This window comes from Cajanus cajan, chromosome 5 (assembly GCF_000230855.2).
Source record: "Cajanus cajan strain Asha chromosome 5, NIPB_CcT2T_4, whole genome shotgun sequence".
Classification (NCBI taxonomy): domain Eukaryota; kingdom Viridiplantae; phylum Streptophyta; class Magnoliopsida; order Fabales; family Fabaceae; genus Cajanus; species Cajanus cajan.
In genome coordinates, this window is record NC_138521.1 from 52626463 (window position 1) to 52643251 (window position 16789).

Here is a 16789-nt window from a genome sequence, read left to right on the forward strand (position 1 = left end):
TGAGTGAAAGGGTTTAGTGACACGAGTGTTCGTGGTGCGCGCATATAGGGTCTATTTCTACATCGGTCATAAGAAAAACTAATGTAGAATAATTCCTTATTCTATTTCTACATCGGTCATAAGTAAAACCGATGTAAAATATGTTTGTATTTTTCATTTATTTACAAGTATGCCACCGCATTTATAATTTACATCGGTTCTACTACAACCGATGTAAATATAGCGATGTAGAACAGTGTTTTTGTAGTAGTGAGTGTAGTGTTCGACAGAGCTGCTGGTAAAGTCTTCGAGGAATCAGAGTTAATGAAAGGCTACAAAGCTGAAAAGCTTTGAGAAAGGGCGAAACTTAATACTGGATTGACAATGAGGCAGATACATATGCCTCAGTATAATGCTCTAATGGGAAAAATGGAGATGCACAACACATCAAAATTTGGCAGTACTTTCGTGCCAAATGCTAATGTCCCAGTAGGAAAGTGGAACGTTCCACAGAGGCAAATGACTGGAATGGGTTGAGGAAAACAAGTCATGAATTATGCTGGGCCCACATTCCAGGGAGTTCCTGGGAAATTCTTGAATTTGTTCGGAGTTCCTGGGAAATTCTCGAATATGTCTGGAAATTATGGGTGTGAATTTAGACAACCTTTTAATAATCTGATAAAGACCCAATGGAGGAGACAACAGAGAATGAGGAAAGCTACATTCGAGGGTTTTAGAAGAAATCGTTTCTTGATCCCGGTACCTCAGAAAGGTGAGTCACCTCGAAAGTTCATGGAAGATGATGAAGATATGATAACTGACTGCTTTGAGAGTGGGTTCGATGACTCTTTGGAAGATATTTGTGGGATAGTGTCGATTTTATCTTCTGAATATGTTGGGGCCATGGAATTCGTCAATGAGCAAGAAGATATCCACAGGGAGGATTTTTTCGATGACCCTAATTATGAGTCAAAAATTATTTGGGTTAACCAGGTCTCTCGAGTTATCCCTAAGTTTAATTCAGCAGTGTTTGATTCACCTACTGAAGAAATGAAGGCTCATCTTAAGCCTTTATTATTAACTCTGATGATCGAAGGGCATGAGGTGAATAAAGTACTAGTTGATGGAGGAGCAGCCATAAACATACTCCCAAAAACCATGCTAAAAAGGTTTGGAAAAATAGTAACTGATCTAAAGCCTCTTAACATCCTCATATCAAATTATGCAGGAAAGTCATCACAACCAGAGGGCATGATTTTGCTTGATGTGCAAATAGGAAGTGTGAAACGAACAACCATGTTTATTGTGACTCCGTCGAAGGCAAATTTCAATGTTCTGTTGGGGCGAGAATGGATACATGGAGTTGGAGCTGTTTCTTTGACTGTCCATCAAAAAATCTTTTTCTGGAATGATGATGAAGGTTTAGAGGTGTTTGATGCTGATCAAAAGGAGTACGAAGTGGGTATGTACTTCGCATATCAACAATTGACCGCGTTTGCGAAGACTAAGCCTTTCGATGCCCGTAATGCTAACATGTTAGAGGAAGAATAAGGCATTAAGAAAATGTTCTGTTGGGATGTGAAAAGAGGGTTTGTCATTCGAGCCGAAAAAGAATCGGCTCAAGAGCAAGAATGAAGCACCAAGATCACTATTCGAGCTTTTTATCTTGAATTTCGGCCATATGAACGGCCGAAAAGGCCGTAAATTATGAAGACATCGAGGAGATGTCAAAAGGATCGAAAGAGTATGCAAGCAATACGACCACAATGGCCGAAGAAAAAGAAAACCAAAAAATAAAAAATGATCGAGTAGACCAAGAGGTTAAAAATGAGGAAGATGATAAAAAGCAAGAGTTGGAAGCAAAGTTAGATTGCATTTTCGATGACTCACCATTGGGATTTGAAAGGTCAAGGAATGAGGAACACAAGTTAGAATCTCAAGATCCACTAGAAGAAATCAATTTGGGTACTATCAAAAATAAGAAAATTACTTATATTAGCAAGCTCTTGAAAGGTAAACTAAGGGAAGACGTTATTTGAGTCTTACACGAGTTTAAGGATTGTTTTGCTTGGGATTATGAGGAACTGTCTGGTTTGGATCGAGGTTTGGTAGAACATAGATTACCAACAACCCCTGGGAAGAAACCGGTGAAGCAAAATCCTCGAAGATTTGTCCTAGAAGTAATTGACAAGATCAAAGAGGAGATCGAGAGGTTGCTGAAAGACAAGTTTATCAGGACCTCAAGATATGCTGAGTGGGTATCAAATATCGTGCTCGTGATCAAGAAAAACAGAAAACTCAGGGTATGCATTGACTTTCGAGACCTTAATACAACTACCCCCAAAGATGAGTACCCTATGCCTATTGTTGAGACAATGATAGACGTTGCAGGTAACGAAATCATAAGTCTATTAAATGGTTACTCTGGATATAATCAAATTTACATTGTAGCTAACGATGTATCGAAAACTGCTTTTCGATGTCCAAGGGCTTTAGGTGTGTATGAATGGGTAATGATGCCATTTGGATTAAAGAATGCAGGTGCCACATATTAGATAGAAATGAACTTAATATTCCATGATTTGATAGGTAAGTTTGTACAAGTATACATTGATGACATAATCGTTGGGTCAAAACGAAAGGAGGAACATTTACTTCATTTGAAATTATCTTTCGAGAGGATGCGAAAACATGGTCTAAAGATGAATCCACTAAAATGTGTTTTTAGTGTTACAGCAGGTGAATTTTTAGGATTTATCGTGCATCAAAAAGGGATCAAAGTGGATAAAAACAAAACTAAGGCCATCATGGAGACTAAGCCTCCATCGAACAAGAAGGAACTTCAATCTCTTTTGGGTAAGATAAATTTTCTTAGAAGGTTTATTTTGAATTTGTCTGGTAAAACTAAGGTGTTTTCTCCATTATTATGTTTGAAAAAGGAGGAGGAATTTTGATAGGAAGAAGAACACCAGAAGGCATTCGAGGAAATCAAAGCTTATTTGGCTCATCCTCCAGTAATAGCACCCTCTTCTAAAGGAAGACAACTCAAATTGTATGTTTTAGCCAACGATTCGACTATTGCGGGCATGCTGGCGCAAGATGATGAGAATGACATTAAAAGAGTCATTTATTATCTAAGTAGAATGTTGGTCGGAGCAAAGAATAGATATACTCCTTTAGAGAAATTATGTTTAAGTTTATATGTTGCTTGTACAAAGTTGAAGTATTATCTTAGACCTTTTGATGTATTGGTATTTTGTCGAAGTAATGTGATTAAGTATATGTTGGGTAAACCTATGTTGCATTCTCGAATTGGCAAATGGGCACTTGCATTAACTGAGTATTCACTAATCTTCGTTCCCCTAAAATCCACCAAGGGACAAGTAGTGGCAGATTTTCTTGTAGATCACTCGAAAGTAACTGAACAAGTCAATTATTTAACAACAAAACCTTGGGAGTTATTCTTCGATGGCTCGAAACATGAGTTAGGAACTGGAATAGGCTTGTTAATCATTTCCCCTGAAGGGATTCCGACTAAGTTATCACTAAAAACAAGGGAGGATTACTCGAATAATGAAACTGAATATTAAGCACTCATTACTGGACTTGAAATTCTAAAGGAATTAGGAGCTAGGAATATCATAGTTCGAGGAGATTCTCATCTTATTATCAAACAATTAACTCAGAAGTATAAATGTTCAAATGAAAAATTGGTCGAATGTAAATCTCGAGCTATCGCATTACTAAATTCGTTTGATGAGGTTGAGTTGGAACATATTTCTCGAAATACAAATACAATTGCGAATGAGTTAGCTCAAATCGCATCAGGATATAAAATGAGTAAGGAATGTCTCGAATCTTTGATTCATACAGAAAGTGAATTAATAGAAAGTCTAGAAAGCCTTACTATTGACACCTCAGGCACTCAAGATTGGAGGAAAGAGCTGATCGAATATCTTCGAGACCAAATTTAAAGGTCGAGAGAAAAATAAAATACCAGGCTCTCAACTATGTCATACTAAATAACGAATTATACAAGAAAGGTTTTGATGGAATTTTATTTAAATGTCTCAGAGATCATGAGAGTTATTTAGCCATGGCAGAAATACACGAAGGTATTTGTGGGGCGCATCAAGCAGGTGAAAAAATGAGATGGACTTTGTCAAGAAAAGAATATTATTGGCCAACCATGATTAAAGATTGTATTGAATTCGCTAAAAATTGTGAAGAATGTCAGAAACATGGACCAATACAAAGGGTACCAGCAAGTGAATTACATTCGATTGTTAAACCTTGGCCATTTCGAGGTTGAGCAATTGATATAATAGGGTAGATTTATCCACCTTCGTCGAAAAATCACAGATATATAATAGTGGCTATAGATTACTTTACAAAATGGGTGGAGGCAATCCCTTTGAAAGAAGTTGGTCAAAAAGAAATCATCGATTTTATTGAAGATCACATCATAGTAAGGTTTGGAATTCCTCAAAGTATTACCACAGATCAAGGCACGATTTTTACGGGTCAGAAATTTACCCAATATGCTCAATCGAGAGGAATTAAATTGGTAAATTCAACACCTTATTATACACAAGCAAATGGACAAGTTGAAGCCGCTAATAAGGTAATTATCAGTCTAATCAAGAAACACATCTCAAGAAGGCCTAGAAATTGGCATGAAATGCTCGTCCAAGCATTATGGGCTTATAGGAATTCATCGAGAGGTGTTACCAAAACAACACCATATAAGTTGGTATATGGGCATGAAGCTATGCTACCTATAGATGTCAATTTACAATCTATTCATATTCAGAGGCAAGATGATTTGCCTGTCGAAGATTACTAGAATTTGATGTTTGATGAATTAAGGTTTTTGGATGATGAAAGGTTAATCGCATTGCAAAATATTATTCAACAAAAAGGAAGAGTTGAAACGATATACAACAAGAGAGTTAAAGCTCGAAGTTTTCAAGTTGGAGATTTAGTGTTAAAAATAATTCTTCTGATAGATCAAAAATCTCGACATTTTGATAAGTGGTCTTATAACTGGGAGGGGCCATTTGTAGTAGGTTAAGTATACTCGAAAAATGCGTACGTAATTAAAGGAACAAAATTCAAACACAGCAAGCAGGGTAATCAATGGTAAATACTTGAAACATTTCCACGAAAGATCAAAGTATAAAAAAAGATAACAAAGTAGCATAAAAAAAGGGTCGAGACCATGGTTTTGAAATTTAATCAATATTACAAAACTTAGACTTGAAATTCTTAAAAGCTTGATAGGCTTCGTCAAAGCTCTATCTTCGAGAAGCGCATTGTGTTTCTAAACGCTTCTTGTGCTCCTAAGTCTTAGAAAGTCTCGAAGAGATTTCCTTGCCTTCATCTTTGAGGTTCTTTTGGCGTTGAATTACATCTTGACTTTGAGTCTTTAAAGAGGCTTGCTTTGATCGAAGATTATCAAGTTCGTTTTGTAGAACCTCGATAGACCTCTCAGTATTAACTTCCTCTTGTTGCAATTTCTTTAAAGCAGGAATCATATCTTCAGTGGATTTTCTAATTGAAAGTAGCTTTTGCCTAAGATGTTCAACCTTAGCACTGTCACCTTCAGTTCCTACCTCAATATGGGCCACTTCCTGAAAAGTATTGACCCATTTAGCTCAAAGATCATAAGCAAGAGTGAAAGGCTTGATGAACTCTTGGAGCTCGAGATGAATTTCTGGAGGAAGATCTGGATACGCGAGCAAGTCATCGACCATTTGTTCAACCTCAGTTTTGAATTCAGGAACAAGAAACGCTTGGTCGATATCCTCAACATAAGCTTTGGCTCGAAATGATTCAAGCAAAGGTTAAAAATTGGCAATTGATTCAGGAGCTTTCTTTGAAGCGGATGTACCGCTCGTCCAATTCTCTAAGACATCGAAGATATTATCAACTTCAACGTCATCATTAAAAAAGTTGATTAAGTCCAAATCAGCAAAAGGGATAGAGATAGGTGGTGGCATGGAAGACTCAACGCCACCTTGGTTGGATGGTGAAGGAGTAAGAGGCCTTGGAGAATCGGTCCAACCTACACATAAGAAAAGATACAGTCATATTTACATAATAATCGATAGAAATTAGCAAAAAGAGGAAATATACCATGATCAGGACTAATGGGAGGCTTAAGCTCGAAAGATGGAGCTTCGTCTTGAGAGGATTGGTGAGGAGTTTCAGTATTCACAATGGGTGCAGATAAAGGAACATCACTTTATGTGTCTTGAAGAGGAGTGGTAATACCCACAGTTATTTCCGTCAGGGGAATACTGACAATGCTCGACTGAGGGGTAATCAACTGTGAAAAAAGGGAAAAATTAGATACGGAAGCAAAACATAGAAGAAAAAAAATATATCAATGAAAACAATGAAAAATTCCAAACCTTTTGAGGATCCACAGTCGAAAAGGAGGAGTCTTTGGAGACATCTCGAGAGGAAGAGATATGAATTATCTCAACATCCTATGATCAAAGATTTTTTTTTTAGAGAAATCGGATAAGTAGAGAAAGAGAAGGTGCGTAAGTTTGATAGATAGAAAGAAAAGGTACCTTGGAACGTAAAGAAATCTTATCAGAAATGGTCTTTCTTTTTTGAGTTTTCAACGAAAACCCATCATCACAGTCATCGTCATTTTCCCATTTGGGTGTCTCATCGAGATGTTGAGGAACACACTAAGGGATAACAACTGCACAAGACAAAACAAGGATCAGATAATGACAATGGGAGAATATAGAAATTTGTTACAAGACATTTACCAGGGGGAAGATTGTGGTTATTGACCCGACGCAAAGGCCACCATCTCTCTCGAGGAAAATCGTACACGGAACATCTCGCATAGGTAACTTGATCTTTTACAGGAATTTCTTTGCGTTCCAAATAAAAAGGGTCGAGTATCTTTACCCAAAGAGGGTAAGATAAATATTTGACTAAACCAAAACGAGCGTTTGGAAGAGGAGGGATGTTTTTAGGGCAAAATTTTGCAAAATCAGTTTCCCCTCGAGGATTAATAATCTTTTTTGAGTGGATGTTCCTTTGTACCATTTTCGTTAAAGAGACAGAAGCATCAAAAGTTGTTTGACCAAGGTAATCGGGTCGATAACAAACTTTAAAAAACTGCTCGAATTGATAAATAATATTACGATTCTTGTAAGTACCTGGTATTTTTGGGCCCTGCGAAGAAAGATGAGAATTAATCAGCTTCTTCAAAAAATCGTCAAAAGTGAAAATTTTGTCAACATAATATTCACACCACCAACGAAGAAAACACTTCGAGACTAGGAAAGAAGCAGAGAAAGTGCAAGGGGTAAGATGAAGTTGTTTATCAGGACGTAAAATAAAGTCCTAGACATCCTGATAATCCCCTTTTTCGACACAAATATCAGCATCTATGCTTTCTTTATGGCGAAGAGGTAGAGGCTTCATTTGGCAGAGACCAAATTGTCAAGCAAATAGTTGAGGTTGGTAGGGGTAGATCCTAACATCTTTTTGTCGCATCCTAGACAAAATTACATCTCACGATAAAAAGCCAAACAAGATATCAACAGAATCTAGGGAAATCTTTCCGACTTGATTGTTCTCTCGAAGCCAAGAAGGCCCTGTCAAACCTAAACGTATGAAAGGGGCCAAGTCCTCGGTGAAGTCGCTAAAGCTAAGGAATGTTCGAACATATTTAGCAAAGTTCTCGATTGAACGCTTTCGAGGAGTAAGAATGGTTAAACGAGCTGCTTCGAGTTGACATACTGGGGAAAAAGATGAAGTCAACAGAAGTTTCTTCTCTAAGATGGCATTGAGCCATAATTGTAACAACCATAATGGCCCAGAAATATTGCGAGGACCAGATTCACGAAAAAGACTTTCTAAAGCTTCATCGAGAAAGGAGTATAAAGAAGCCAATAGTAGTTAATTCAAACAAATTCTCTTCTGTAAATGTAAAGCTTGGGCCAAGATAGAATAATACTTAGGAACATGAAGAGAAGGAGTGTAGAAAACACAAGCAGATAGCCAATACATTAGAAAAACAATATGCTCTAAGATCAAAACGGGGATATCCAATTGTCCCATATGTGCATTAATGAAGGCGAGGTAGGTCTTTTTGTCCCAGGAAATAGAAGTTTCCTTGATAGAAATTTCCTCCTCGAAAGCATCTGGATAAAACCTATACCCTATAGGCGCCAAGCCAGTGATAGCAGCAATATCCAACAAAAATGGGACACACAAAACCACATGGAAACTCAAAATCTCGAGTTTCTCTATTCCAAAAGAAGATAGCAGAGAGAAGCATTTGAGGATCGAAAGCATGCAAATCAAACTTAGAGAGTTAGATGAACTCAGAGATACCATCACCTACCCACACAGAATGCATTGATTTCTCTACGCATTCTAACCATTGCAAATGCCTATCTTTTGTGGGTAGAAACGCTCTAAAAAATTTTGTGGTGTCACTAAACAAGTTCAGGTCTATTGTAGGAGAATAAATGAAAGGTAAGGTAGAAGAATCCTCAAGAAGCAATGTGTTACTAAACTTTTTCTTATTTTGACCTAGAAAAGCATGGGTGGTACCATCTTGAAGAGAGAAGGGAAGAAGTACCTGGGAATTGAAAATTTTAAGGCTAGCTTCCTCCATGCCTAAGATGGGAACGAAGGTTTCGTCACCATCTTTCACAGCACAGACCGTAGCATTGGCCATTAGTAGAGGAGCAGATTGTGTAGACGAAGCAGAAGCCATTGTAGGAGAAAGAACTGAGGCAGTAGCAGAAGTTGAAGCAGCAGAAGAAGCCATTGTAGCAAGATGAAGCAAGAGAAATAAGGAGAGGAACAAGAAGAAGCAAGAAAGGAGAAAGTTTGAAAGGCAAAGAATACATGCACACAAAGGAAACAGTAAAAGTAATTTTTGCCCTAAGACCTTTTAAACGAATGTAAACGGGCCAAGGCGAAAATAACCCAACAAGTCAGATCAACCATCAAATGTTTCAAATCATATTTCAAATAAATGGACAAGAGCATTGGGAAATGTGAGCATGCGCCGTCAAAATTTATTAGGGGTAGGAAAATCTTAAATATAACGGTAACCACATTTAAGAGCATTTCTGGTTAGGGTTCCATCGAATAAGTACATCATAGAGTTGGCTAGAAAACTAATCAGTATTGATCGAAGAATTGAAAATCATAGGAATTCAGTCGTTCATCGCCTTAACGCATGCTTCGAAGACTAAATTCCTAGGGGGGTATTTGTTAGGGCCACTCGAAGACATTCCACTCGAAGAAGTTGATTGACAAGGTACTTACCAAACAAATCAAACATCAGAAACTATAAGCATGCATGCTCGAGAACGACTCGAAAAAATGCAAGAGGTGGTTACCGGAGGTTTTAGGCAGTTAAATAAGTGCACCAAAAGCAATTATCGAAGATCAAGTTGAAAAATAAAAACGTGGATGGAACGGTTGGGAGAAGTTACCTTTAAGCCACATACTCAGTATAGTGGACATCGATTACATACACACGATGGAAATTAACCACTCTCAATTAATTCTATAAATATGAAGAGCCTGTCACTTTAGAGAGGTCGAAAATTTCACTTGCACTTTTGTAAGCACTTTCTGTCTATGGCTTCCATGCATGGGATTGCTGTTGGGTATGGTTTCTTGGCCACGTTCTGCTTTCTTTTCATAGAATTAGTGTAGTTTAGTTTAATTCCATAGTTTGTAGTTTGTCGTTCTTAAAATCATCATTTTGTAACTTGATAATTATGTAAATTGGACAATGATTTGTATTGCCAATATATGTATTGTTTTCCGTTCATTTGAGTGTCTATATGCATGAAAATTGTTTGATAATTATTTACGAAAATCTGGAAACAAATGCTTATTAGTCACTCTGTTTGATAATCTTTCCGTTCTTAAGAAAGTTTAACTGTAAAATACCTAAATTGAAACGATTTCGTGCTAGTTCAAATAAAAAGAACTCATAGACGAATTCCACCACAAACAGGTTGAAAAGATGCATCAAAACCAATCTATTGCTATGCCATTTTATGATTAAGGAAGACATCATTTTGGAATAGGAAAAAAAATCATCCAGCCAAAATCACGTTATATGATTTATACTATTTGGAGTGGTTTATTTAATAATAAGGGAGAATGAAATTAATAATTTAGTAATAGGCTTAGTTACATTAATACTTAGATATGTTTATTTTGGTGAAATAATTATTTTTGATCTTTTGGAAAATCAAACGAGAAAAGTTCTAGAATAACTTGAAATAAATAAGTTAATTTTAATTTATAAAAAAAATCTTGTTTATTTTACCTTATTGACTTATTTATTTTATTCTCTTTATAAGCATTTAATTATAAGTTTATTCAGATAAACTTCAAAGGAGTGTTAACATTATACTAACCACTATTTATTATTAATCAATTTTTTTTAAAATATATGAAATTTTGAGTAAAACTCATTAAGTTAGATGGGAGACTCACAATTTTTCTTATTTCAAATAAATTTCAGCAATAACAAAAGTGTATTCAAAAGAATGTATTAGAGGGTATTATTATTATTTTTTTTATAAGTTTTTATGTCCATATCAAATTTTAAATTTTCTAATAAATTTTTACCTACCAACATTTTATTATCCATTAATCAGCAAATTTTTTTATATTAAATATTTGATGCAGTTGTATATTTAAAAATTTGAATTGTAGACGGCTAATTAAACTAGAAAATCTATATTTTAATTTATTCACATACTCTTTCGAAATTTTGAGGTATATAAAATATTACGGAGATGAATATTAAATTTGATTTAGAATTATACAACGTACGATAAAAAATTGCATACGCATACGCATATTTAAATTTAAGATGAGGACAGTTATTCGAATTCAATAACTTTTCATGTAGGCCAAAAGTGTTTTATAAAAACAAATGAAAGTAATGGGTGTAATAGAAGATTATATAGTGATGGAATAGCCAAACAATGATCCTAAACAAATGCAGTTTAGGTGAATCGTTTTAGTACGTAAAATGATTTGGTAAAAATCTCAAGTTTAAAAAGGGTCTCCGGTACTGTGATACAACTAATCTTTACTGCTTAGTTGTGTTTCTCACAGGACAAAAAAGTGCACAACTTGCACACAATGTCCACAAACACAACCATTACTCATCAGCAACCTCAACATTCAAGATCACTCGGAGAATACAAACGGTGGTTACGTGTGTCCCTATACACAATCCTTCTTCTGGCAGGCCAATGCTCAGCCACTCTTTTGGGGAGGTCATACTTTGAGAAAGGTGGCAAAAGCAGATGGATTGCATTATTTGTTCAATCAGCTGGATTCCCTATACTACTTCCACTCCTATTTTACTCTCAAACACACGCCAAATCAACAAAACACCCCAATAATGATTCCTCCAAAACCAAACCAAAAATTTCCATTATATTTTCCTTGTACCTAGCTTTTGGCTTAGCGATGGTAGCAATGGACTTGATGTATGCCTATGGACTCCAATATCTTCCTCTTTCCACTTTTACACTAGTGTGTGCATCCCAATTAGGGTTCAATGCAATTTTCACTTTCTTCCTCAATTCCCAAAAGCTCACTGCATTGATAATCAACTCTATAGTGGTCCTTACCATGTCAGTTACCCTGCTTGCAATCAACACCGAATCTAAGGACACAAAGCACCTTCCCAAAGAAAAGCAAATAATTGGGTTCTTCTGTGTCCTTGCTGCATCTGCCATGTTTTCTTTATATCAGTCTCTTTTGCAGGTTTATTTTGAGAAAGTTATGAAGACAGAAACCCTATCTGCGGTGTTGAACATGAATTTCTATCCAATGCTCGTTGCTACCTGTGGTGGCATAGTGGGATTGTTTGTGAGTGGAGATTGGAAAACTATGGAAACTGAGATGAAGGAATTTGAAAAGGGTGGGGTTTCATATGTAATGACTCTGGTTTGGATTTCTGTGACGTGGCAAATAGCATGCGTTGGCATGTTAGGGTTGACTTTTGAGGTATCTTCGTTATTCTCAACTGTAATAGGTAATCTAGAATTGGCCATAAATCCAATCCTTGCTGTCATGGTGTTTCATGACAAGATCTATGGGGTGAAAGTTATAGCATTCTTGTTGGCTATATGGGGCCTTTTGTCGTATATGTATCAGCATTATCTGGATGAACAGAAAGCTAAGGAAAATAAAAGTAATGGTTTTGAGGTTTCAAAGGGAGAGGGAGAAATTTGATGATGGACTTCATGGAACACATTAAAGTTATAGGGAAATTTATATCTAGGAGTTGAGTTTAGACTAGAGATTGGAGAAGAGCCATGTTGTCGTTGAAATTATCCAATATTAGGAGCTCACGCAATATATATAATGAATATAACAAATCTCCACCTTTCCTTTGAGTTACTTGAACCATTTAACATTCATCTTCCATCAATGATGTTCCACTTATTTACGAGGTGTTAACAAGTACCAAATTTCAACTAAGTCAAAACAATGTTTAAATTACTGATTAGAGAGCTTTTTGTTCGTTAGATTATAAAAAATGACGATCTTCTTTTACCAACAGTTCAACATATCGTATGTTGGGAAATCATAAATGAAATATACCCTGACCTATCAATGTACTTTATCCAATTTCAGAACTTGTGGTTTTTGGTTAAATAATATAATTATATCAATTATTTAAGATATGTTACAACAATAATTTTTCATTAATTTTAGCCAATTTTAATATAAATTTTATAATTTAATGTATAAAATTCAAGAAAGATGTTAAAGATAATTTTTATAATTTAAATAGAAAATAATGTTTTAAAAGTTAAAATATATTAGAAAATACTTTTAAAATGGATTATATTATATATAATTATGATAAATTGGTAAAATTGTTACACACACCCACATATGCAACATATATTATCAAAATGTCATTTTTACGTGAAATTGAAAATAATCGATTCTAACACTTAAATTAAAATATATAAATGAATTAAATTAAAAAATTACAAATAAAGTTCTATACATTTCTTATCATAACTATCGTAATTTTTATTTTTTATTTTTATTATTATCACCACTATCATTGTACTTTTAATTATATATATATATATATATATATATATATATATATATATATATAATACCAGATAAGGGTATGAGTACCAGGTCAAATATAAGAAAGGACCGAGGAGTCCTCGATATGACTATACACCGAGGAGTCCTCGGCTCATTACAATAACCTACTTAACTTGTTTATTACGGATAAGCACTAATGGATTCTCTTATGGGCCTACATATGAGTCTAAGCCCATTAAGGTTAGTATAAATAAGTGTGATTAGTGACAAACAAAAGTACATTTTCATAATTACCAGTTTGATTAGCATTGATATCTCTGAGACCGAGGACTGACTTAAGCATTGGAGTGCCTTTTGCAGGTACCCCTCTCTTTCCCTAGGATACATCATGGAAGACGAAGACTCAACTGGAGTAGCAAAATTACTGGAATACCCTCGTGCAGGTATATTTTGGCGTCCACCGTGGGGCCCGTTTTGAAGGCCCACACTGTTTATTTCTTTTGCAGGAAGAAGATTTTGTAGAAGATGGTCACTACCAGGAACAACAACCACTCGGTTCAACCCGAACAGGACTTGGGGCCGGTTGCTGTGGAAGATCAAACTGATCTCTCAGATGTTGTGAATATGCTTCGTGAAGAAATAACAGTTATCAAGCAAGCCCGAGAAAGCTCAGGAGCTTGAAGCACTCAGGAGAGAAAATGCCGAGTTGAGAAGGTTGAACAGAACTTGGAACCCTACTAAACAACCCAACAATGAGGTCTCCTCATATCACGTACCAACAACTCCAAAAACACATGTTCCTCCCATGCAATTATCAACCATTCCTAGGCAACCTCCCTCTCGGATAATGGCAACACCCAGCTCATACAAGCACCCTTTCACTCAAAACATTATGGAGACAACCATATCTGATAGCTGGAGAAATCTTCCTCTAGAGAAGTATGATGGATCCTCGGATCCCGATGACCACTTGAATGCATATCTCACACAGGTTACCTTGCTGACAACAGAAGACGCTGCTTTGTGTCACCTCTTCCCCACTTCACTAAAAGGACGAGCATTGAGTTGGTTCATTAAGCTTTCCCCCAGCTCCATAAATTCATTTGAAGAACTAATATCTTTATTTACAGTACAATTTGCTACAAACAGACCTTACCAACTGACATCATTGGCGTTGGCCAACATCAGACAGGAAAAGAAGGAATCCTTAAATTCATTTATGGATCATTTTAACAAAATCGCAATGGAGATAAAAAAAAAACATGAACCTAGCTGTCGCAATGGATAGGTTGAACACAACGTTGAAACCTGGACCTTTTATAAATAGTTTATGCAAAAAACCTCCGCTGGATATGAATAACTTGAGAAGAAGGGTTGAAAAATACATGCAAATGGAGGAATTAACTGAATCAAGAAATCAAGCTAGAGCCGAGGCTATGCCAATTGGGAAGCAAGGAAGAATCTAAGGGAAGGAAAGCTCTTGGCCAATTGAGATGGACCATACAGAATTAATCAAAACATGCGAAATGGAGCATACAAGCTAGATGAATTAAATGGAAAGTTAATGCCAAGAACATGGAATACAACACATTTGAAAATGTATTACAGTTGAAAAATATTGTAATTCGGTGTACTCTTTTCCTTGCTTAGCTTTTTATCCCTAAAAGAACGTGAAAGGGTTTTTGCTAAGCAATGTTTTTAACGAGACACCCTAGTGAATAATAATACAAGAAATATTTTCAGGTTTAACAAGTGCCTAGACTCAGAGTGCATAGACTCAGGACCTTGGCCGAGGACAAACTCGGTCGAGCGTGAAAAACAACTCAAGACCTCAGCCGAGGACACACTTGGTCGAGCGTGAAAAACAGGAGTAGCAAAATTACCGGAGTACCCTCGTGCAGGTATATATATATATATATTTCTTTTTCTTTTTCTAATATATAAATTATCTAATATGAAAAAAGATCAAAGGAACCCTAAATTATTTAGTAGATACAGCGTCAAATTTTATAAAATAATTGTTTTAATTTGAAAAATAGGTTTCTATATCTTAAAGGATATAAGTATTGAAACTAATATGTTATATTGATGAAGCTTTGAGCATGATCAAAGATTTTATGTCAAAGAAAAAATATTTTAACTTTTTGTCTTATATGAAAAGTTGCTGAATACATTTTGAAATCTCTTCAAAAAAAATCATTTGGGTACTTTTAATTCTAAGTGATAAATCAATAAAAATATAAAATTTACATATTTGAACACTTTTAAAAATTTTATTTGATTTAACCAATAAAGTTTACATTTAGCTTTTTATGTTTATTTTTTCAGAATAGTATTAAAATGTATTTACATAATTATATAAATTTATTCAACTTTTTCTATTATTTAGGAAAATATTTGTTTTTAATATTATTTTGAAGAAAAAAAATAGTTTTGCATGCGGGCCTAAATTAAAAAGAAAAAAGTGGTGAAACAATATTCACAGATATGTAAGAGTCAATGGGTGTGATGAAAAGAAATAATATAAAAGGGATGAAGGTTTTTTATTTTTTATTTTTTATTTTTTAAAGGTGGTGGTATAAAATGGGTGCAGGTGTAATCGAATAAACATTTTTATTATTTAAAAATTGCACAATCAAGCTGTCTGTGAAGTTCTTTCAAAGAATTAAATAAAGGGTTTTACAAATAAAAACTATATTGAAGAAACATTTAGCTTTTCATGACAGCGTAAAAAAGAAAATGGAACAAAACAATGCGGGAGAAGTAGAAGATGCGTGAGATGAAAATAATATACAACGGGTAAAGGTGTAATCAAATTGTAACCATAAAAGGTGTAATAAAATATTTTATCATTTAAAAATTACACTATCAAGCTGCCTATGAAGATTTACTTATCATCAATTGAAAATTAGAATAAAATATTAGAATATTGAGCTTTCTCACTAGTCTTGATGTCATAATATTAGAATAAAATATCCAATATCAATTGAAATATTGAGCTTTTTCACTATCATACTTATCATTTTATACTTGCTTTATTCTTGCAATCAACCCAAACATATACAACAACAAACACAATGAATGAAAATACATCTCATTTATATATAGCATATATAAGTCATAAAAATAGCACTAAACATACATCATATACTTAAGATTCATACATGTATCTATATTTGTATCTAACATAAGACAACACTCACCCCAACTACACAATCACTCTACATTCATTTAATCATTCATCAATGATGACAATTATTCATGTAATCCAATCAATCACAATTATAATACATAAACTTGTGCAAATGTGTGTGCTTAATTCTATATGCATGTGGTACAAATTTCCTCCTCCTTATCATCATCTCTAGATAGCATAAGAGCCATGGAACGGATCACCCCATTGTAGAGGATGGGACCACCCCATTGTAAGTGATGGGACCACCCCATCGTAGGTGATCCTTATCCATCCTCAATCAGGTGACATCTATTAGGTTTTATCATAGTATTATAATCGACCATGATTACCTCTCATTTCTACTAGGGGCTCCCCCAACCATAACACCCCTAAAGGTCTAATTAGATGACCTTTGAGACCTACCTGTATTAACTCATACTATCTTGTAACAAAATATGTATGCATGAACTCCAAAAATCATAACACATATATGTAATAATCATGTGGTGATTCTTTGTCATATAA

At 35.1% G+C, this 16789-nt stretch overlaps 1 protein-coding gene across 1 annotated transcript; it reads left to right on the top strand.

Annotated features, from left to right (window-relative positions):
* The first annotated feature begins 9833 nt into the window (after positions 1–9833).
* On the top strand, positions 9834–12466 carry LOC109790411 (putative purine permease 10). The gene has a single exon (XM_020349555.3). It carries the CDS (start codon positions 11146–11148, stop codon positions 12247–12249), a length of 1104 nt encoding a protein of 367 aa, XP_020205144.2. The 5' UTR covers positions 9834–11145; the 3' UTR covers positions 12250–12466.
* Positions 12467–16789: the final 4323 nt, after the last annotated feature.